General features: G+C 42.5%; 1 protein-coding gene across 1 annotated transcript in view; it reads left to right on the forward strand.

The window, feature by feature from the left end:
- The first annotated feature begins 16,401 nt into the window (after positions 1-16,401).
- KIT (KIT proto-oncogene, receptor tyrosine kinase) overlaps positions 16,402-25,145 on the forward strand; it is a 61,520-nt gene continuing 52,776 nt past the window's right edge. The window contains exon 1 of the mRNA XM_075859770.1: positions 16,402-16,588. Within this exon, the coding sequence (XP_075715885.1) occupies positions 16,507-16,588 (82 nt within the window). The 5' untranslated portion in view covers positions 16,402-16,506. The remainder of the gene's footprint in view (positions 16,589-25,145) is intronic.

The raw sequence follows: 25,145 nt of genomic DNA on the forward strand, positions 1-25,145 counted from the left end.
CGCAGGGAGCCGTCCTTTTTCCCCACAAAGAAAAACCCTGCGCCAGCAGGAGAAGAGGACTTACGGATGAATCCTCTCTCCAGATTCTCTAGGATATACCGAGACATGGCCTCCGTCTCGGGCAAAGACAGCGGGTAGACTCTACCTCTGGGAGGCATAGCGTTGGGTACCAGGTCCATGGCACAGTCGTATGTCCTGTGAGGAGGCAGCGATTCAGCTTGCTGTTTACAGAAAACATCAGAGAAGCTTTTGTATGGAGTAGGACTGAGTTAGGTTCTGTAGGCTGAGGCATAGGTGGGTGAATTACTTGTAGACACTGTTGGTGAAAGAAGTCACTCCAGCGGGTAATTTGACCTCCAGTCCAGTCAATAACAGGAGAGTGCTTCTGCAACCACGGTAGACCCAGTAGCAAAGGGTTCAGAGAGTTCTTTAAAACATAGGAGATCCGTTCCTGGTGCAGCACCCCTGTTAACAAGAGAATGAACTCGGTGACAAGATAGATAGTCTCCTGTAGAAGCCTCCCAAACACAGAAGCAATGGACAAAGGTTTGGTTAATTTTTTCACTGGGATTTGGTAGCGATTTACCAAGGACTGGCACAGAAAGTTCCCAGCGGATCCGGATTCAAGAAAGGCTTGGATACAGAAAGTGGTTCCTGCAAAGGACAGTTTTGCTGGTATGGTCATCTTTTGAGAGAAAGTTATTCCACCTAGGGTAGCCTCTCCTACTTGCCCTAGGCGTTGGAGTTTTCCGGCCTCACTGGATAGTCTCTGAGGAAGTGCGTTTTTCCACCACAATATAAACAAAAGTTCAACTTGGGTGTATTCTGGCGCTCCTCAGGTGTGAGTCTTTTTCTCTCCACCTGCATGGGTTCATCCGACCAAGAGGAAGATGAGGCAAGAAGAGGCCTTTGGAAGGTTGGTGCCAACCGTGATGTCCGATTGCCCCGAGCAGATTCTTGTTGTCTCTCACGGAAATGTATATCAATCCGATTAGCAAGAGTAATCAAGTCATCCAAGGATGGTGGAAGGTCTCGGCCAGCAAGTTCATCCCTGATTCGGCCCGCCAGACCCTCCCAGAAGGTAGATACCAAAGCCTCATTATTCCACTGGAGTTCAGTAGCCAGGGTGCGGAATTGAATGGCGTATTGGCCTACAGTGAAGGTTCCTTGCCGGAGCTTGTGAAGAGAGGAAGCTGCTGAAGAGGCTTGACCCGGTTCTTCAAATACCCTTTTAAAAGTGGAAAGAAAGTTCTGAATATTATACATGATGGGGTCGTTTCTCTCCCACAAGGGCGATGCCCAAGCCAGCCCTTCGCCAGACAGCAGGGACAGGATGTAGGCCACCTTAGCCCGGTCAGAGGAAAAATGATGCGCCATGACTTCGAAATGGATGGTGCATTGATTAACAAATCCCCTGCAGGTCTTGGGGTCTCCCTTGTAGCGGGCAGGTGTAGGTAAATGTAGTCCTGTATTGTAGACAGGAGCTTGCAGTGGTGGTGGTGGTATCGGAGGCGCTGGAGGCGCTAGTTCATTCAAACGAGTAGACACATTTTGCAGCAGCTGAAAAAGCTGATCTTGGCAGACTCGTTGTCTAGAAATCCATATCAGCCTTGTCAGGCAGGGCTGTGTCAAGGGAATCCATGGCTTGTTCAAGCTATAACGGTTCTCACCGGTTTGTTTGTGGATCCTCTGTGTCATCTGGGAGATGGTGCTTGGAACCCAGGGCAACGCTTGGCACAGCGGGTTTGGAGGCGGTCAGATGGTGAAGCCAGAAGTCAGAACAGGCAGCAGACGTCGTAACGGGTATTGATAGCAATAGGTCAAGGCAGGCGGCAGGCGGTGCAACGGGTATGGATAGCAATAGGTCAAGGCAGGTGGCAGGCAAGGATAGTCAAGTTCAGGCAGAGGTCACAACGGGAAATCCAGACAAAGGCAGATGGGACGGAACAAGCGAGGAAATCAGTCCTACAAACTGTGCTGTTCCCTTTTAAAAGGATGTGAAATTGGTTCCTTGGTGCCTTATGGCAAGGAAGCAAACAATATAATAACTTGAAAGTTCTTTAATAATATGGATGGATACTAGCGACGCGTTTCGGAGCTGGACCGGCTCCTTCCTCAGGCAGTAGCACAGAGATGAAGGAACCAATTTCACATCCTTTTAAAAGGGAACAGCGCCGTTTGTAGGGCTGATTTTTGGGACTTCCCACCACACTGCTACCATCTCTTGTAGATAGTGCCAGACAGTCCTTCCCCTGTATATCACCACACAGCCCCCCCTTGTAGATACTGCCACACAGCAATCCCCCGTTTTAGATACACAGCCCCCCTTGTAGATAGTACCACACAGCAATTCCCCCACCCACGTTTTAGATACACAGCCCCCCTTGTAGATAGTGCCACACAGCAATCCCCCATTTTAGGAACACAGCCCCCCCCCAACACAAAACATTTACTTACCATGCCCCGTTCCAGAGCAGCATCCCCTTCCTCTTGATGGCGTGATGCGCCCTGTGCGATCGCACAGGTCACCCCCCCCCCCCCCCAAAGGCTAGCCCTGGCTGTGAAGGGGCCTAAGAAGGAGCCTGAAGAATTGCTTTAAAGGGTTTTTTTTGGGACTTCTATTATCTATTTTAAGAATAGGTCATCAATATCGGATCACTGTGGTACGACTTCCGGCAACCCCACTGATTGACTGCTTAAAGGTCTGTGGTTATCAATATCAAAATCCAGGAAAACCCCTCTAAAGCAATTCTCCAGGCTTAAATGTATAATTTATATTTCTGATTTCAATTTCTACTAAATAATGATTTGTAGGAGAGTATGGAGACAGATGAGGAAAGATAAATTTGAATAAGAAAGAAGATGACAATTTAAATTCTGACGAAAACGAAAAATTAATAATTTGCCATTGTCAGTTGTTTTATGCCCTCTGCATAAATTATCTTGTGTGACATAAAGTTTAAGTCAATAAAAGTAATAGAGTTATAATGAACTCACCATTTTATAAAAGGGAAAAATTTAATTCAATATGTATTTCTCGGATGGTATTTTAATGCCCCTGAAGCAATGTAAAGGTTACCTTCTCCAATTTGCCATATGACCTACCCACTAAAAGAAATGTGTTGTTTAATTACTTATGGCTTTACTTCATTGGTGGCTGTAAATATATATTATTCTTTTCGTTTGTATTTGTACACACCAATCATAAAATACAAGAATATAGAATTTTCCTGCTTTAGGAAATATAAAGCAATTACAAACATGTTATGTTTGTAAATCTTTATGTTAAAGGAACATTTCACCTAAAAACTTATAGGGATTTTCCCATCAGGAAAATCGCTTTCCTATTGCTCTTGAAGGGCATTATAGAACATTATAGAATTAGGTCCTCTGCTCAAGATTCCCCTTTATTAATGCTCATGCACAAGACTGTATTATGAGTTTCAAGTTGTAGAGCCGTAATATGACACCTATGTAAATCTATAGGCCCGTACTACACCTCCACATGTCTCCACCAACTTCCATCAGATGCTCTATTAGGGAGATATTCTACCCTAGAGGTATTGCCTTTAGTATAGAATAAGTTAATAATATGGTGCTGTACAGAGGCACCATATGGTGGCAAATAGAGATGATATGACTCCATGATAAAGGACAGTAGGGATTCTGTGTGTTTTTATACAGTCTCCACCATGCGCTTGAGGCCTAAGCTAGAGTAGAGAGCAGCTTCAAAGAGTGCCCCACACTTTAGAGCATTTGGCACAACCAGAGCCACTTTAAGCATAGAGCAAATAATGCACCTGCATCAGGCCCCCTGGCAGCGGTGCCATTTTAAACTGTGTTTACATATTCTGGACACGAACACAGTTGAAAAGTATGGTGGAGCTGGGAGTCTCCTGTACTCCAAGAACAAAAGTGATGCAGGAGAAATCCCAGCTGGCCCGGCCACCTGGCAATCCTCGAGAGGAGAGGGCAGCCAGAGAGGAAAGTGGTTGGTGAGCAAAAACTTCGGCCCTCCAAGAGCAGTTGGAGGAAAGCAAAGAGAAACGAGGGGTAGAGCTAGAGGAAGGTATGGAGATGAATTGCCTGGCGCAGCGAGAGGACGGAGTGAGAAGTGGGTAGAACGGGAACAGGACTGGACAAGAAGGGGCAAGGTGAGTGGGGCAGACAATCAGACTGTGTGGTGGGGCCAGTGTAGTGAGGCTGCTGGGAATAGAATAGACTGGGGTGCAGTGTAGTAGAGAGGCATCAACCCCCCATCGGAAACAACAAGTACCATAATGGTTACTATTTATGTGTGGAGCCTAAAGGAAGCAATATTACTGTGTGGAGCACCATTTAGACGCTATTATTATGTGGAGCACTACTTTTGTCTGGGGGAACAATTTGGGGTAATTTATAGCCTTATTATTTTTGGGGACACTATCTATCTGCCAGTATCATTTTCGGGTCATAATCTGTGTGGCACTATTATTTATTTTAATAGTACAGCAGGTACTTTAATAGTTCAGCAACAGGCATAGTATTGTGTGTAACAGTGGGATGGGAAGTTTGTTTAGAGGGTAGGAAATAGGTGGGGAGGCTGCTGGAAAAGCGAGGAGTCAGAGATATTTGTGCAGCAAACAATAGAGAGACGAGTCATGGCTGGAGGAGGTCTTCATGGCAGTCTGGGCCGGATGGAGAAGAAAATGGAAAGTGAACAACTCCAATCAGAGGAGACTTCACCTGTGAGTCAAAACTTTCCTATTAATAGTGTGTCTAAAAAAATTATCCCTAAATAGATATAAGTATTTTTAGGACATTAAAAGGGAGTCTGTCACCAGAATGACCGAGTTAAACTAGAACCAGGGTATTGTAGAGGAGACTGACCTGTTTCTAGCGTTTATTTTCATTTTCTGCTTACTGCCTCCTTTGTAGAGAAATACGTTTTATTACGTTTATGCTAATGAGTATTTAGGTGCTATGAGGGCGTTACCATTGCACCTAAATGCTCTTACGTTGCTCCCCAGTTCAACCACCCCTCCCTCCATTCTTACATTGATTGACATGGGCCATGCAGCGTAATCGGCGCGTTTATGCCTGGCCCCATACTATCTGTAACACGCGCACGTCCTTGCAATTCACTCGGCGCATGCGCAGTACGATCTTTCTGCTCTATATTTATAGAGCTGTCTTTTCATGGTGGCACAAGCTGGGCACTACATATTTGCCAATGAAATGGCACAACAGGGGACAAATGTAAATTTTTACATTATCCACAGCGCAATCATTTATGGAAAAGAACTGTGGGGTCAAAATGCTCACTACACCCCTTAATAAGTGCCTTGATGGGTGTAGTTTCCAAAATGGGGTCACTTCTCAAGGGGTTTATTTTATGATTTCACATCAGAGCCTCTGCAATTGTGAACCAACACTTTGTAAATCGCCAAATTAGGCCTCAATTTCGCATGGTACTCTTTCAATCTTGAGCCCTGTCGAATGTCCAGGCAAAAGATTAGGCCCACGTGTAGGGTGTTTCTAAAACCGGAAAACAGAGCATAATAATTATAGCGCTGTATTTTCATGGTGGCACAAGCCGGGCACCACATATTGGCATATCTATGGAAAAATTGCCATTTTTACTCCGCAACATCGAGTGCACACTAATTTCTTGAAAACACATTCGGGGTTAACATGTTAACCTTCAAAGCCCTGCCATGCGCCCAAACGGCAGTTTATGACCACATATGAGGCATTTACGTATGCTTTACAGATATTTGGGGGCTTTATCTTCTTTATTCCTTGTGGAAATTGTTTTTTGTTTTGTTTTTTAGCTTAAACAACATCTTGTTGGGAAAAATTCACATTTTTATAAATTCTAATAATTTCTAATAAAATCTAATAAGTTCTAATAAAATCTATGACACACCTGTGGGGTCAAAATGCTCACTACACCCCTAGATTAATTCCTTGTGGGGTGGTTTCCAAAATTGGTTCTTTTTTGGGGTGTTTGTTTTGGCATCACAAGACTTCTTCAGACCTGACATAATGCCTAAAATATAATCTAATAAAAAGAAGGCCCCAAAATAGACTAGGTGCTCCTTTGCTTCTGAGGCCTATGTTTCAGTCCATTACCACACTAGGGCCACATGTGGAATATTTCGAAAAACTTCAGAATCTGGGCAATAAATATTGAGTTGCGTTTCTCTGGTAAAACCTTTTTTGTTACAGAAAAAAATGTATTAAATATGAATTTCTGCAAAAAAAATTAATTTGTAAATTTCACCTTGCTTTAATTCTTGTGAAACTCCTAAAGGGTTAAGAAACTTTCTAAATGCTGTTTTGAATACTTTGTGGGGTGCAGTTCTTAAAATGGGGTGATTTATGGAGACTTTCTAATATATAAGGCTCTCAAAGCCACTTCACAACTGAACTGGTCCGCGTAAAAATAGCTTTTTGAAATTTTCTTGAAAATGTGAGCAAATGCCCTAGAAAAAGGATGTTCAAAAAACGATGCCAATGTAAAGTAGACATATGGGGGGTGTTAATTAGCAACTATTTTGTGTGGTATAACTGCTTGTCTTACAAGAAGCTATATTTAAATTGATAAAAATGCACATTTTTTTAATTTTTCACTACATTTTGGTGTTTTTCACAATTAAATACTGAATATATCAATCAAAATTTACCAGTAACATAAAGTCCAATGTGTCACGAGAACACTATCTCAAAATCGCTTGGATAGGTGAAAGTATTCTGAAGTTATTACCACATAAAGTGAAACATGTCAGATTTGAAAAATGAGGCTCTGTCAGGAAGATCAAACATGGCTGCTGCAGGAAGGGGTTAATAATGAATGTGCATGACACTGGATATATCAGGCCCTGTACAAATGCCTCTGTGCTTGATCTCCCCAAGCAAAACGGCTGTACTAGAATGGGGAGGGTTGAGGGGAGCACATATATCTCTGGCAAAGTTTAAGGGTATGTGCACACACAAAATAAAAAAACTTCTCAAAATACGGAGCTGCTTTCAAGGGAAAACAGCTCCTGATTTTCAGATGTTTTTTTAAGCCACTCACGTTTTTCACAGCCGTTTTTGGTGCTGTTTTTCTATAGTCTATGAAAAAGGCTCCAAAAATGGCTGAAGAAGTGACATGCACTTCTTTTTCACGGCCGTTTTTTTACGTGGTCGTTTTTCAAAAAAACATCCCGTCAATAGGCAGATGTTTGTAGGCGTTCTGCTTCTGATTTTTCAGCCATTTTTCTGGACGTTTATGGCCCGAAAGACAGCTGAAAACACAGCGTGTGAACATACCGAGGGTATGTTCACAAGCAGTGGTTTCAGACTTAAATCGTCTGTTTTACGCCTCGAATTACGCCTGAAAAAACGCCCCTAATTACGATGTTCTGTTCCCATGTGCCTTTATTTTACGTGTCGCTGTCAAAATACGGCGCGTAAAATGACGGCTCATCAAAAGAAGTGCAGGACACTTCTTGGGACGTTTTTGGAGGCGTTCTTCATTGACTCCATTGAAAAACAGCTCCAAAAACGGCCGTGAAAAACGCAAGTTGTTAAAAAAAACGTCTGAAAATCAGGAGCTGTTTTCGCCTGAAAACAGCTTTGTATTTTCAGACGTTTCTGGTCACTGCGTGTGAACGTGCCCTTATACTTCGGTTTTGTCCATTTTTTCTATTCTATTCAGCTTCCATGAACATGCACCCATGAACTAATGTCAGTCAGACACCATAGTTCTTCCATCCTTCCCTCAGACAGTCTTGAGGAGGGGGGTTACTACATTGTTGACACAATAAACTTCACAAGACAAGGGGGTTGTGCAGTGCAACGAGCCAGCATGTGTTTGTATTGGGAGGAGGGAGGACACACAATGGGAAGATCCCTCCACAAAGGTGCGTCTGCACTCCTCGGTCCGAAGTTTCTTCAGACAAGCAGCACAGAGCAGCCCGCAGAGCGCCCCCTGCTGGACCTGCTGCTGCCTCTCTTCATCACTCCGCGCCAACTCCAGGGCCAGCGCCGCCCCCCTCAGGGTCCTAACATGAGGTCAGAGATAGGATCAGAGACAGCAGTACAAAGCCTCTGTACACACAGACAGCAGAGGAGGGAGATCAGGCAGATGAGAGGGAAAACTTCACATCGCATTATTAGCCAGCGCTGTATATACCAGGAGTAGGTTTACAGCAAGATCTCTATAGAGATGAGACAATAATCCATAATAAATTAGAAATAAAAGAACTATCGGACATGTTTATACAATAACCAGGCTAGTGATGTGGAATTGCTGGATTATTCTATCACAATGGATACCAGATATAAGCAGACATAGACTAGACGTAGTCCGCAAATAGTTATTTCATTGTTTTTCTTTATAAAACCTACTGGACAAAATATTTTGCTACTATAATTAGGAAAAATCTGTTTTTTTTTTCTGTTTTAACCCTTTCCCGCCGCAGCCCTTTTTCAGATTTTCATTTTAATTTTTTCCTCCCCACCTTCCAAAATCCATAACTTTTTTATTTTTATAGTCCTATGAGGGCTTGATTTTTGCGGGACGAGTTGTAGTTTTTCGTAGCACCATTTATTGTGCCGTATAATGTACTAGGAAATGGGAAAAAAATGATTTGTAGGGTAAAAAATGAAAAAAAAAAACATTCCTCCATTATTTTTTGCGCGCAGTTTTTACGGAATTCACTGTGCAATTAAAACAACATGTTAACTTTATTCTGCGGGTCAATACGATTACGGCGATACCAAATATATATCGTTTTTTCTATATTTTACTACTTCTACAAGGAAAAATCTAAGTGTAAAAAATATAACAAAATAAAATTTATTTTGTGTCGCCAAATTCTGAGAGCCATAACTTTTTTATTTTTTCCGTCGATTAAGTGTTATGAGGGCTTATTTTTTGCGGGATAAGCTGTAGTTTTTAATAATACCATTTTGGGGTACGTGTGACGTTTTGATCACTTTTTAATTCATTTTTTGTAGGAGATGAGGTGACCAAAAAATAGAGATTCTGGTGTTTACAATTTGTTTATTTTTTTACGGCGTTCACCGTGCGGGTTAAATAATGATATATTGTCATAGTTCAGACTTTTACGGACGCGGCGATACCAATTATGTTTATTTATCTATTTTTTTTACTATGCTCTAGTGGGAAAATGGGCGTTTTTTGAACTTACATACAAGAAAACCTTTATTTAACTATTTTTATTAGTCCCCCTAGGGGACTTCAACCAGCGATCGTTAGATCACTTGCACGATATACTGCAATACTAATGTATTGCAGTATATCGTGACTCTGACAGGCATCTATTAAGCCCTTCATTAGGCCCCCAGGCAGCCATAGCAACCATCGCCCCCCCCCCCCAGGAGGTGCGATGAGCTGTTAGAAGGGGTCGCCCCCCTCTTTCTAAAGATTTAAATGCTGCGGTCGCTATTGACCACAGCATTTAACGAGTTAAACGAGCGGGATCGCAGCTTGTTACTATGAAGTGTCGGCTGTAACAAACAGCCGACACCCGCATCGTATGGAGCGCGTTCCATACTTCCTCTACCCAACTTTGGTGTATGGATATGTCAAATGTCGGGAAGGGGTTAAAGAAACAGTAATAAAGATAGGAACACACACAGAGTAAACACTGGATTTTCCGCAACAGATTAATTGCGGAAAATCCACAGTGTATTACAGTAGCAGCAGTGTGGGTGAGGTTTCAACAAATGTCGTCCACACATAAATTGACCTGCGGTGCGGTTTCCTCAACCGCAGCATGTCAATTAATGCTGCGGAATCGCAGCACTTCTGTTGCGGGTTTCCCTCATTGAATTCAATGGGGTGCTTAAACTGCAAATTCCGCCGCAAAAATCGCAAGTAAGAAAAAACAATTATACTTACCCAAAATTATACTTATCCAATGCGGCCTCCTAGGATGACGTTTCATCCCATGTGACCGCTGCAGCCAATCACAGGCAGCAGCGGTCACATGGCCTGCAACGTCATCTCAGAAGGCCGGAACACGTGCAGGGAAGAGGGAGTAAGTATGGGGGTAAGTATGAATGTTTTTTTTCAATTTTCCGGCGCTGCTTTACACAGTGGAAATTCCACCGGAAAAAAGCACCATAATGTGCGATTTTTCAGACGGCATGCCTTGCGGTGTTCAGGGCGGATAGGCTGCGCAGCTTGATGCGATGCAGCGTGTCCGACCTGAACACGCTGTGTGTGCTCGTTCCCTAAAAGTGCACAATAAGGAAATATAGTTTGTTGACACAATGTTGCCATTAGATACACCAATGATGTCATCAACTGTCCAAAATGCTGGTGCAGTGGATGTAAGTGATGTCAGAGGTGGTCAGACGTACGGGTTAGGGTATGTTCACACGGCGGGGGTCCGTAACGGCTGAAATTACGGGGATGTTTCAGCCTGAAAACATCCCCGTAATTTCAGCCGTACCGGCATGTGCAGGCGCTTGAACGCCGCGTCAATTACGGCCGTAATTAGCGCTGCTATTCATTGGAGTCAATGAATAGCGGCTCCAATTACGGCCAAAGAAGTGACAGGTCACTTCTTCTACGCGGGCGTCTATTTACGCGCCGTCATTTGACAGCGGCGCGTAAATATACGCCTCGTGTGAACAGACAAACGTCTGCCCATTGCTTTCAATGGGCAGATGTTTGTCAGCGCTATTGAGGCGCTATTTTCGGGCGTAATTCGGGGCAAAAACGCCCGATTTACGTCCGTAAATAGGCCGTGTGAACATACCCTTATTGTCCTGACTGCCTGTTAGCTATGAGATTGGCCAAATTATCAGCATTGTCGATTGACACTTTATATCACATTCACAATTTGTGTGTTTGTTGTAGTTTTTCTAGTGCATTTTTTCAGCTCAAAAAAATCGCTATGTTCAAATTTTACATCAATGAGAGTTTTAAAAATATAATTCATTTTTTGCATTTCAAAACTGAGCACTTTTTAGTGACTGTTGCATTTTCTCCCCATTAACAGCAGGTCTTATTTTTTATTTTTATCATAAAATTATATGCAAAACTGCCGCAAAAAAGGAAAAGCAGGCAGTAATAACGTGACTTGGAAAAAAAAATGCAATCGGGCAGAACAACATATTTCTGGGAAAAAAAAGTTTTTCAGAAAGAAATGCACATAAATACCACACATTCTTTACATCTGCTGCTTGTTAAAGGGGGGTCCTGTCTCCAGGGGTTTGTACCCTCAGTCCCAGCCATTACGTACCGCAGAGGTAGGAATCTACGTGACTACCTGGTGCATTGTCATCATACTGGACCTTCTACTATCTCCAAAAATTGGCTGAGGACGTCTGTCATAGGCTCTCATTCATGTGGCCGCTGTTCCTTTTGCCATTTAATGCCCACCACTAAACAATTTACCAACCCAGTTGATAATAGAACATACCAGGTCAGACAATTCATGAACTGTCAGAGTAAAGGGGTGGTCTATATCGCTAGGTGTCCCTGTCCCAAACTGTACGTGGGGAAGACCGTACAGGAGCTGAGGAGGAGAATATCCAAACATCTTAGCACTATTAACAACAGAGAAGATACACCCTTATCTAGGCATATACGTTGTTCTCATGATGGTGATACTTGCTCGCTACAATTTTGGGGTGTCACGCAGGTCAAACTCGGTCCAAGAGCAGGGAATCTGGACCGAAAATTATTACAGGAAGAGGCACGCTGGATCCATCGTCTGGGCTCCCTTAGCCCAGGTGGTCTGAATGAGGGCTTTACGTATGCTGCGTTCCTGTGAACATATGCGCTTATCAAGTTATTAACTTAAAAATAGCCATTAGAATGGCACTTGCTATTGAATTGACCGTTCTATATTAATTATGGGTCATGTGATCATACACTGACCCTTATTGAACCTAACTTTATCCTTATGTCTTCGAAATTATCTCTACTAATCAATCTATTCACCATAGTTTGTAGGCAATACTTGCTTTTACATCCTTTTAGAACTATACTCAGGAAATGACACAGTGACGTTATGTCATCTTATTGGACTCTACCTTATAGACTAAATACAGTCGTTTCATTTGCTCCCATAGTTATCCTTATCCATAACCACATCACTATCATATGCAGCCGCTTTAACGTATGGGGATTTTTTCTATTACCATTTTTGCTGCTACTGCGCATGCGCGACGAGGGCATGTATTTATGGTCAGCAGTATCTTATCTGCTTTCACCCTAATGCGCCTGCGTGCCTTATCTTATCCCCATTGGCTGTCCCAACTAGTCGGCAACTGGTAGCGCGGGACGCCCATCACTTACTAGAGGGCTCGTCTCATACCCTCTCTCTGATTGGCCACTACCAAGCAGGGGAACACGTGGAATGACGTCAATACACATATAAGCATGGACATCTCGAAGTCAATGGGTCCGTCAAAAAAACGGACAGCACACGGAATGGTTCCGTGTGCCGTCAGTTTTTGACAGATCCGTTGCCCTAGCAACGGCAGGTCGTGCCAAAGTTCACAGACTGGGACATGTGACAAGTGCAATACCTTCTGTTTTCTTAACGGAAACACGGAAGCGAAACAGAAGCACAACGTCCGTTTAAAATGGAAACGGAACGGACACTGAGTACACACGGAAACCACACGGATACCAAAACGGACACACGGATCCGTCAAAAATGGCAGAGAAAACGGTGATGGAAGTGTGCATGAGGCCTAAATCTTAGGATGTTTATTATTCCAAATATAATGAAAAGTTAACGACCGTTAGCGCGTGAAGAAGGTATTAGTAACGGAGATTGGTAACATTTGGAATAAATAGTTACGTTTGGGTAGTACTAAACCTTTTACTAGATTCTTTCGGCCCATCCAAGATATAAATGGAGCAATCCAAGACTCCATAGTGGATTTTGCTGTTTGTATAAGTGGGGTAAAATTAAGAGAAAAATGGTCTGACCATTGTTTGCATAGTTTTATTCCCAGGTATGTGATGTATTTTGAGCGCCATTTGATATGGTATTGTGCCTCTAGTTATACAGTCAGGAATATTTATCGCCAAGGCTTCTGATTTTTCTGTATTTATCTTGAAGTTCGATAAAGTTCCACATTTTTCAAAGATATCTATCACCGCTGGCATTTCTGTCAAAGGGTTTGACCTAATGATGAGAAGGTCCTCGGCAAACGCCGTTGTTTTGTGTTGTGTATTCTGTACTTTTATGCCTTGGATATCAGGGTGGTGTCTTATGCTCTGTGTTAGTGTCTCCATTACTAACACGAAGAGAAGCGGTGATAGAGGGCAACCTTGTCTAGTCCCGTTCAGTATGTGAAAAGAAGAAAACAACGTGCCGTTAATCCAAAGCTGTGCTGTCGGATGGTTGTACATCTGTAGTATAGCAAGGATATACGCTATGGGGAGGTTGAAGCAGGCTAGTGTCTCCTCCATAAATATCCAGTCTACCATGTCGAAAGCCTTCTCCACGTCCATACCCAATAGGACCAGAGGCAAACATTTCATTTTAGCAAGTTGCATTAAATGTAAAAGACGTAGAGAATTGTCTTTCCCTTCTCTTCCCTGTACAAATCCCACCTGCTTAGGTGTAATCAGTTTCGGTAGAAGAGGACTAAGGCGTTGTGCCAAAAGTTTTGCAAAAATTTTAACGTCGGTACTGAGTAGAGACGTAGGTCTATAATTACTGCAGACCTCTGTATCTTTGCCCTCCTTGTGAATGAGAGTTATGTGGGCTTCCAGTGACTGCGTAGGTAGCGTGGATCCCTTAAGAATTCTCTATGCATTCCTATAGTATGCTCAATTTGGCTCTTATAGGAATGCATAAAGAAGCTGATTACAGAATTATGAGAGTATCAACGCGGTCATGTGGGACAACTTAAAAACAGGAACAGAGCGGATAACTTACAAATTAGGCGCTCGGGAGGAAAACTAACTACACTACTGTTTACCTCATCTACATTACTATCAAAGTTTTTATTGTGGTTTTGTTATTTCAAAGTTGTGGCGAATCGAATGGGCCACTGTCATGACAAATTGGGACATTAAATAAAGGTATCCATAAGGGTGGATTCACATGCGGCAAATTTGTTGCCGAAATTTCTGTGACTGTAAATTAGTTTTATTCATCTGAATGGAACTTGCAGAAATCCATGCACCTGCTGCAGAAACAACGCCATTCAGATTCATGGAACTGATTTTTATTAGCAGAAAATGTATGCAGTAAAATGTGCCGCGTGTGAATCCACCCGAGGATGCCCATGAAGGGCTCGTTGTTCCGTGCTTGAGGAGCCCAATTGTTGAACAGCCCAATTGTTCTAGTGGTTTATATCAGCTTTATTGTGCTACCTCCTGTAAATACTGTATGTTCAACATGCGGTTGTGATGTTGAGGGTCAATGTGGAAACCCAACCAAAAAAAAGCAGTATGTCCTTAAGTCTATGTTAACATGTTGTGATAATGTGGTGCGCGGCCAAAAACTACACAGCAAAACTGCATGTGTTTTAATATAAATTGCTTTGGTTTTTGTCGTGTGGTTTTTGCAGGTGAATCACATTTTTTAACATGTTTCACCTGTAAAACCTGTGAGGCCAATTACCCCTTTACAAAACCGCATTGCGATTTTTTGTTTTCACTTATTTTTTAACACGGTTTAGATGCGGTGCTTAACCGCACCACAACTGCAACGTCAGATCGTAGCCGTCCATACTACAGTATCATACTAAGCTCATTAGTTCTATTTCTATATACTGGTAGCCTGTAATAAGTATACAGCTCTCCACACTACAGTATTATACACAGCTCATCCATCCTATATATACTGGTGGCCTGTAATAAATATACCGCACTCCACGCTACAGTATCATACACAGATCATCAGTTCTATATACTGGTAGCCTATAATAAGTATACAGCTCTCCACACTACGGTATCATATAGAGCTCATCAGAACTATCTCTATATACTAGCAGCCAGTAATAAGTATACAGCTCTCCACACTTCAGTATTATACACAGCTCATCAGTCCTATATATACTGGTAGCCTGTAAGAAGTATACAGCACTCCACACTACAGTATCAAACACAGATCATCAGTACTATATCTATATAATGGTAGCCTGTAATAAGTATATAGCACTCTACACTACAATATCATACACAGATCATCACGCCTATATACACTGGTAGTCTGTAATAAGTATACAACACTCCACACTACAGTAGTATACACAGATCATCAGTACTATCTCTAAATACTGGTAGCCTGTAATAAATATACAGCACTCTACACTACAATATCATACACAGATCATCAGTACTATATATACGGGTAACCTGTAATAAGTATAAAGCACTCTGCACTACAGTATCATACACAGCTCATCAGTCCTATATATACTGCTAGCCTGTAATAAGTATACAGCACTCTACACTACAATATCATACACAGATCATCAGCCCTATATATACTGGTAACCTGTAATAAGTATACAGCACTCTACACTACAGTATCATACACAGCTCATCAGTCTTATATATACTGGTAGCCCGTAATAAGTATACAGCACTCTACACTACAGTATCATACACAGCTCATCAGTCCTATATATACTGCTAGCCTGTAATAAGTATACAGCACTCTACACTACAATATCATACACAGATCATCAGCACTATATATACTGGTAACCTGTAATAAGTATACAACACTCTACACTACAATATCATACACAGATAATCAGCCCTATATATACTGGTAGCCTGTAATAAGTAAACAGCACTCCACAATACAGTATCATACACAGATCATCAGTCCTATATACAACACTCCACACTACAGTATCATACACAGATCATCAGTCCTATATACAGCACTTCATACTATCGTATCATACACAGATCATTAGTCCTATATACAGCACTCCACACTACAGTATCATACACAGATCATCAGTCCTATATACATCACTCCACACTACAGTATCATACACAGCTCATCAGTCCTATATACAGCGCTCCACACTACAGTATCATACACAGCTCATCAGTCCTATATACAGGACTCCACACCACAGTATCATACACAGATCATCAGTCCTATATACAGCACTCCACACTACAGTATCATACACAGATCATCAGTCCTATATACAGCACTCCACACTACAGTATCATACACAGATCATCAGTCCTATATACAGCACTCCACACTACAGTATCATACACAGCTCATCAGTCCTATATACAGCACTCCACACTACAGTATCATACACAGCTCATCAGTCCTATACACAGCGCGCCACACTACAGTATCATACACAGCTCATCAGTGTTGTGCTCTCAGCGGAGCAGCATGGTCAGTGGGCGGGGCGTGGGAGGAGTCAGGGCGTGGCTGGGAGATCCGCACTAACTACCTTGCTTGTGCTCCTGGTGAGGAGGTCACTTGTTACAACTGCTGCTTGAGGATAATCCTAGAAGACGACAGAGGGGTAGTGAGTGCTGGAGATATGAGGCAGCCTCCCTCCTGGGCACTCATCATGGGCTGGGATGTCATCTGCTTGCTGCTGCTGCTGGGCACCTATCACACAGGTCAGCCCGGGATCCGCTTCATATTGAGCATTTTGCTACTGTTTGGATGTCCTATTTGTTGCAGCATCCCGGAGCGCATGTTCTGTGGTGTCCCGTGTAAGGGACTTCACAACTGTTACTGATGCTGTGTAGGGATTGTCATGTTTTCATTCTTTGGTCTTGCAACTCTTTGCAAACTTTTTAACCCTTGGAACAGAGAGAAAGCCAGAAAAAGTCTGTTACCTTTTGAGTTGTTTGCTGGACAGAGCCGCGCAGAGGAAGTGGCTCATCTCCTGGCAGGCAGAGGGTTAAACTCCTGTATTGATCACCTTATCTGGGCTGTTTGTGCCGCTTGTAATTATTAACCTTCTTCTGCTACTAGACTGACTGGTGCGTCTTGTAGGGTTATAGTGGTGTGTGTGTGGCACTACTAGTTCCAGAATGGCCTTCATTGATAAATCTGGCATTTGTTGTTCCACAGCGGCTGATCTAGATCTGAAGTTGAAACCCTTGTTGAATTTTATACAAATATTTTTAGTGGCATCGTGAATTTGAGTGTCTTTTTTAATATGGCAATTACTACTGATGTGGGTGACTTATTGCGGGACCATAGATATAATGATTTTACATGAATGATGATCGGTTTTCCTTTAAAACGAAAAACAATCAATTTCGTCCAATAGGAATCCGCTTCATCAGTCGGGACACTTTTTTCGATCATGCTTTGTTATTTTGCCTCAGTCTTTCGTGGTAAACAATATCCACGCATTTTGCATTCTTGAGTTTCCGTCCACCTTTTCTAGTATTTTTGACGGCAAGAATAGCGCAGTTTGCAGCGCTATTCTTGCCCTGAAAAATACTGGACTCTAATAAACGGATCCACCGTATCTGTCTTGGCTCCGTTTTATAAAGAGATGCCATGATGTTAGTGTGAACAGAGCCGTCCCTTACTACTGTGGGCGAAAAGTGCTTTTAGAAAATGCAAACGCATAATATTTCCCAAAAAATGCATTTTTATCCGTGAGGAAAACCATTCAATTCATGGTGCAAAACATCTTTCAGCATATGCCCCTTTCCTGCTGAGTTGTGCAAAAAAAAATCTGAACTTATTTTGGAAAAGCTTTTAAGTCTATAGGGTCAAAGGTGTTGCAGATAATGACCTCTGTCACTTTAACCCCTAAATCAAAATGCGCAAAACGATCAGCTAAAATGTACACAAAAATGACGGCCGCCTTTTCTGCTGACCGTAGTTGTTACAATCAAACTGTGAACTACAAAATTAGACCCCGTTATTGACCATGCCTACTCATGCCATCTCTAACGTGAAGATCGTAGTCAAATCTTTGAATTCTAGGTATACAGTTATGGTTGTGTGTAAACCTTATGGTACCAGGGGACAGATTGCTTTTTGAGTACACATTGTAAGTGCCATCGTTAACCATATCCTGGTAAAGACTTATAAACCTTGCCAGTCGTTTGCATCTAACGACCTTCCGTGGTGTGGCAGCAAAATCATGTATTTCACTACCGCAGGATTAGGACGTCGAAATGCACGTCGCCCATTCTAAACTCAATAAATTAGCAATATTCTGGCATTTATTATTTATTGATCAGCTCAGAGGAGTTCATGTCACTTGACATAGTGACACCAGGTCATCCATAGAGCGCAGCTGCGGCTTGATCGTTCAGGTAACTCAGGTATAAGTTTGCCCTGCACGTGAAGAATCGGAGAATACATTATTATGCAAGTCCTGGAATGCATTCACAACTGGTCCATTGGTCGTTTTGTGTCTGTTTTTGTATTCCTAATGGTTGCCTTGGAAGTGAATGAAACCTTAGACATGTACACGGTGTTAGAAAATGACTACCTTTCTCATGTTGTTACGGTGACCAGACTGGAGATAAGAGACAACACAAAGTGCCCCTTCCCTGATCAGTAGATGATCTTATACAATAGACCTTCTTTGAGTGTGTACTGCTCCTTTAATAAGATGGTGACATAGCGATACAACCTTTGCATAGGCTACTGTAATGACAACATTAATGGTAAATTTTTTTTGATCATTCATTATTAGCGATCACTCGAGATTTCCTAAATTAGTGGCCTGTAAAGAATACATGGAGCTAATTTAGGAAGCAGCAAGTAACAGTAGCACCGGGATTACGCTATTTACCCCATGTTGTGAGTTTATTGGCTTTCTGCTTTTCTTTGGAACAACGGTTTCTGTAAGGTTTGCATTTTCAACTTGATGTAGGAACATACTGGGATGTATCTATTAATAATGTACATAGTAGGGGTTTGCAGTCTCATCCAGGCATACGTTGCAAATACCAAATTACATTTGTATGTCGTAGTAGGATGTACATAATAGAAAATAGAGAGATTTGAGTTTACAAAGTTACGTATCCTCCATAGAGATCCAAAGGATTTAGCTTTTTTTTTACTGAATGGTTTGTGGGGAGGCCAGCTGTAGTACCCACCAAAATCGCCTACCGGCAATTAGCTATGATGATAATTCAAGGTGTAAGTCCCCTTTAAAGAATTATGCTCAACTTAAAAAAAAAAAAAGAAAAAAGTAATATATCACTAGGATATGCCATCGCCTGTATGATTAGGGGGGAACTGACCTCTGGGACCTCCACCGATCCTGAAAATGAAGGGTTCACAGTGCTGACTTAGAGCTACATCCCCTTCACTGTATTTCCATACACCGTGGCGACCAGGGAACTGCAGAAAGTGAATGGGGCCGTGCCGCAGTTTGTTGTATAGCCGGGAGCACTGATGTGCAGGGAAGACTTTGAAGTGGACCCTTCCTTCTCTGATCATTGGAGGTCCCAGAAGTCGGACCCCTAACGATCATAAATTGATGGCATATCCTAGCAATACACCGTCACTTTATAAAATGGGATTAACGCTTTAAAGTATTCAATACTTTAGTAGGACGCTATACGCTATGACTATACTGTAATACCAGTCATAATGGTTCGAGAATTCACTAAACATTTGTTCTTTTATTGACTGGTATGTTCAGATGTGGCTGGACCAGGGGTGGACAATGTACTGCAAACTTTGAGAGTCAGGTTTTTGTTTTTTTACTGCCATTCAGACCTCTCAAAGCCATCAAAAGAAAATAACTCCCAATGTTTTGTGCCGGCAGCAAATATCTCGGCGTATTGGCTACCTGGCTCCTGGAATTTGTGCAGCCTTGGTTTAATGACTAGTTAAAAACTACACATGAGTTCCAGTCTGACTGTATTTCTACGTTCTCCCCGTGCTTGCGTAGGTTTCCTCCCACACTCCAAATACATACTGATAGGGAATTTAGCCTGTGAGCCACCCAGGGGGCCGTGAGTGATGACAACTTCTCTACAGCGCTGCAGAATATGTTGGTGCTATATAAGCAACATGAATAAACTTTTGTAATGTCCTAAGTGTTTTCTGAAATATGGACATCGAGGGGTTAAATTGCCCCGTTTGTGTGACCTGTAAATTCCGTAACAATGCAGAGATGGTCCCCACCGTACACGTGAGTAGGTTTAATTAAAGTCCTTATTTTAACAGTACCCATTTTTATTATAGGGCCCAGGTTAATAAAGGCATAAAATGTAGGTTAAAACCTTCACAGGGGGTCAGCTCATGGAAACTTCAAAGGGGAAAGCATGTTTGTATGTTACAACCGTCTAAAAAGCAAATATGGATAGGAATTTACAAGCAACCGGTGATCATTGTCAGTCTAGACCTAAAATCTGCGTACCTTGTAGTCATCCAGGTAGTGTGACACATGAAAATTAATATTATTTACACCCCAATGAGATTTCTTGTGTGGGTAAGAAGTTAGCAGATGTAAACAGGAACCACATGACCTGTAATGACTCAACTACGATAAATTGATGCAGTGACCTGTAACCTACAGGTCTCTATTTGTTGTGTAACTACAACTTCCAGCATGCCTGTCTTCACTGCAGCTGGAGGGCCACATATTGCAGATCACTGGTCCAGTAGTTGGATACGGCTCTTCATACACATTGCATATCAGATTGTGGTTCTCTAATTCAACGGTAGCCACACGACCGGGTCTGAGTGTCGGCCGATAAAATCTGCCATTTTTCCCGCCCGTTTTACATCCGTTCCGATTCCTTTCCGGGGCCGTGTTGCTGATTTTGACCCGTTTTTTTTCTTTCCCTGTCCGTTTTAAAATCTGATTAATTTAATTTGTAAATTTTTGCTGCACACAGCCCCCCTGTAGGTGGTGGCACACAGCACCCCCCCCTACTTGTCTGTAGATAACGCCACTGTTCCAGGAGAAGTCCCTGACTTCAATGTCCCGGAGACACCGGCCACAGGGTCGGGGGTCCGCTTCAGAAGTGCCTGACGTCACTGTGTCCATATATGGACCGTGATGCCAGAGACTTCTCCTGGAGCGGAATCCCCGGCCACATCGCCGGGGATTCTGCTTCAGAAGTCCCCGACTTCACTGTGTCCATATATGGACACAGTGAAGTCAGGGACTTCTGCTGGAGCGGAATCCCTGGCCACAGCGTTCCCGAAGCTGTGGCCGGGGATTGGGGATTCCACTCGTACAGGGAGCAAAAAAAAATACCCTCCTCCTCCTCACATGCACTTTGCACAGTGGGGAGGAGAAGGAGAGAGCGTGAGCGATGGAAGACACGGCCGTCACTTGGAGCACATTCAAGTGATGGCCGTGTATTACCCGGCCCCATAGACTTCTATGAGGGCCGGGAGTACGGCCGAAAATGGGGCATGTCAATGACGGCCATGAAAATGGGGCAGGTTTTGCCGGGCCGTCAAAAAATCGATTGTGTGAATAGCCCCAATGGGTTCTATTGTTCCTACTGCAGCCGTGTGACGGACGTTTTTTGAACGGCCGTCACATGGCCGGGAAACCCTGTCGTGTGAATGAGGGCTTAGAGGGCAGAAGTGAAGATTATTGCTCCGCATCCAAACCATTTTACTAAAGAAAAAGAAAAAAGTTTCTTTTGTAAAAAAGACCTTATATGACATGTCTTTATTTTCAGTCCTTAACATCTTGTGTAATGACTTCTACAGAGTATCACAATTGCAAAAAAGTAAACAGAGTAGTGTGTGCACAATTTGTTTGTTTAGGAGTAGAAAATATTTTAGTTGAAATATTTGCTCTTGTGGAAAACTTCAGAATTTAGCAAATCTTTCTTCACAATATCCTGGGAGTCGGGTTAAATATTATCTGTTAACAAGGAGTTTTGTAAACCAGGCAACTCTTTTATCTGCCCTTAGGTTGCAGTCACATGCTGCAGATTTTGTTCACACGTAGTTTCCCATGGAAAATACGTAGCAAAATACAGTAGCAGCAAAGTGCGTGAGATCTAACAAATCTCACCCACACGCTGCGTAGAAATTCAGAGCAGAAATTGTCCTGCGGTTTTTCAGAGGAGATCTCACCATCTCCTAACCTTTAGAAAACCGCATTCTCTGCAGTAAAAGATGCAGGAAATGGTGCGGTTTTTCCCCAGCAGAATGTCTGCTACTTTCAACGGAATTGCTGCAGAAATTCCGTTACGTGTAGACAAGCCCTTAAAATCTGTTCCATTCATCTGAATGGTACCTGCAGTATTCCATGCACCTGCTGCAGAAACAATCCTGTGACTGCACCCTAAGGCCAGGAACACACACACACACACACACACACACACACACACACACACACACACACACACACACACACACTGCGCATTCAGAGTACAGCAAGGTGTACTGTCCTCTGCTTCATGCGCAATGCACATTAGACTTTTTCTGGACTCCACTTAGTAAAGTAAATGACAACTTACTAAGTATTCCTGAAACATCAGTTCTTGCCGTGAACAGGTTTTGAACACTAAACCCCAGCTGCATAACGGCATGCTGGTTGTTTACTGACTCCTACTGGCAGGTTCCCTTTAAGTATAGCCGGCATAACAGCTTTGGTACAATTTAGCCTCCCCACCATATTCTCGGCCTCAGAGCCCAGTGTATGACCATATTGAACTGACCATTTTTTTTTTTTTTTTAGACTCTAAGTACAATAAGTTTAGATGCAGCAGAATTCTAGCAGAAATTTCCGTGACTGAAAATGAGTTCCATACGTCTGAATGGGATTGTTTCTGCAGCTGCTGCATGGATTTTTGTCAATCCCATTCGGATAAAAATCTGCAGTGTGTGAATATAACCTTATAGCTGCCTTCAACATCCCTTGTTTGCAAGACCGTCTCAAAAATAAACCTATGCCGTTTAATCATTCAATCTGCTTACTAGAATATAATTTTCTGTTCTTCCTATTATTCTAGCATTTTTCACTCTTCTACATCTCCACTATTTGTTTTATTGTAAGCGTTCTCTTATGGATTTCACTGCCTATGGGTCAGGTGTGCCAGGGACTCGTTATGAGTGGCATTGTCCTCCTGGCTTTTACCTTACATGCCCACCTGCAGCAGGAAATGGTTATTTACGTATCCCTATAGTTTCTGTATAGTCCTTGATTTCATGTCTTCTGCTGAAGACAACAGGTATATATTTCTGGCAGTGTTTTGACAGCGTGTGAGACAAGAGGCTTGATTTCCAACTTACTCGTAATCACATGCAGTGTAAATGGCTGCTTTTACTTTGCCGGTATTTCTGGAATCACGACCCTCTTTAAGTGTAGGAATGATTACCTTTTGGTCATAAATGTGATGCAATTTTGTTTTTATGCCACCAGCTACACGCTGCCACTTGGATGCCATTATGGGTAGTAATTGAGCACTGGTTTAATGATATAATTTGACTTTAGGGGAGCTGGCCTCGGCCTGAAACCACTAAGCATCTTTATTTGCGATGAAGAGACAGTTAAGTGGACAGTAAATGTTAATTGGTCCTTGAAATCCTCTCGTTATCAGTAATGTCTACACTGACCGTATCTATTTACATGTCAGTGCTCCCGAATTGTGAACTGAGAAATGCCGGCATTTAGGCCCAAGAAGGCAGTTTTGCTTCATAAAGAGATGAAAACCCAATTTAATATTTCAGGGCGTCCGGGAATATGTTGCATTCTACAAATATGTTGTGTTCTACAAACTAAACTAAATAACATTTTAGTAGACTATGGCCCTGTTCACATCTGTCTGGTCATTCCGTTGCTTTTGGTATGGCATTGTTCTACTCCTCTGACGGAGCAGAGCAACCGTTCAGTTGCAGCACGGACACCACTTGCGGCTGATGGAACCCATTGACTTTAATGGGCTTTGTCGGGATGTCCATGGTGCAACGGAACCGTTGCTTCTGGTATGCCCTTGTTCTGCAGCATGCTGCGCTATTTCCGGTAAACTATGCTGGATCTGCGACGGAGGCCCCTAACGCAGATGTGAACAAGGCCTAACTTGAAATATATATATTTTTTTTTTTTTCCCAGCTGTCGCAGAAAGGAAATTTATAGCTCTCGCTCTACTATAGAAGTTGGCCGTCAGGCTTAGACTTGAATCTTGGCAAAACTAAAATTTGCTAGAAGGGTTGGCATGCATTAGAGTGTTTATAGGCTAGACTGCACTAAACATTTCCAAAAACTTTGTGGCCTCCAGTCAACCTCCTAGCTCTGCTTGCTTCACTTGTGAGTTGAAACCATATAGTAATCTGTTCCGGAATCTGTTATGGTTATGGTCATTTTATAATAGGCAATATCCATTTCAGTGACCATTTTTGAACATCTTAAAATATTGAGAGTAATTCATGACACCTCTAAAATATGAAGATTCAAATGTGGTCTGGTAGATAGAGGCACACTATAGGGTACAAGGTGCAACCGCATGATAGATTTCAGTCCTCTAACATCTTAGGGTATGTGCACACACACTAATTACGTCCGTAATTGACGGACGTATTTCGGCTGCAAGTAGTGGACCGAACTCAGTGCAGGGAGCCGGGCTCCTAGCATCATAGTTATGTACGATGCTAGGAGTCCCTGCCTCTCCGTGGAACTACTGTCCCGTACTGAAAACACGATTACAGTACGGGACAGTTGTCCTGCAGAGAGGCAGGGACTCCTAGCATCGTACATAAGTATGATGCTAGGAGCCCGGCTCCCTGCACTGTGTTCGGTCCGGGACTTGCGGCCGAAATACGTCCGTCAATTACGGACGTAATTAGTGTGTGTGCACATACCCTAAGAATGATAAAAGTTGCAATGCTAAAACCACTGCAATGGATTTCTAATCCTTTTTATTTTATAATAAAAGATGGTAAAACTTTCAAAGAAAGCTTCTTGTAAAAGGTAGTGTGAGAGACAATGGTTACTTTTACTGTAAGCATTAGAGATGTCTACAGAAACCCAATCAAGCCCACAAACCACCGCTGGCACGTTTCATGTCATTATCTTTACACCTTGCATTTTTCCATTTGCCCACATGGCACATTTCAGGAATTTGAGTAATTTCCCCCAACTTTATTTTATAGAAAAGACAACAGGAACCAATGTACGAATAACATCCTTGATGAGCGGCCCTCCCCTCACTCCTAAAGTACAACTTCTCCACATTAGCCGGGAAATGTCTTTCAGTTTGTTTAATCATAAGG

The sequence above is a fragment of the Rhinoderma darwinii genome, chromosome 1 (genome assembly GCF_050947455.1).
Source record: "Rhinoderma darwinii isolate aRhiDar2 chromosome 1, aRhiDar2.hap1, whole genome shotgun sequence".
NCBI classification, from domain to species: Eukaryota; Metazoa; Chordata; class Amphibia; order Anura; family Rhinodermatidae; genus Rhinoderma; species Rhinoderma darwinii.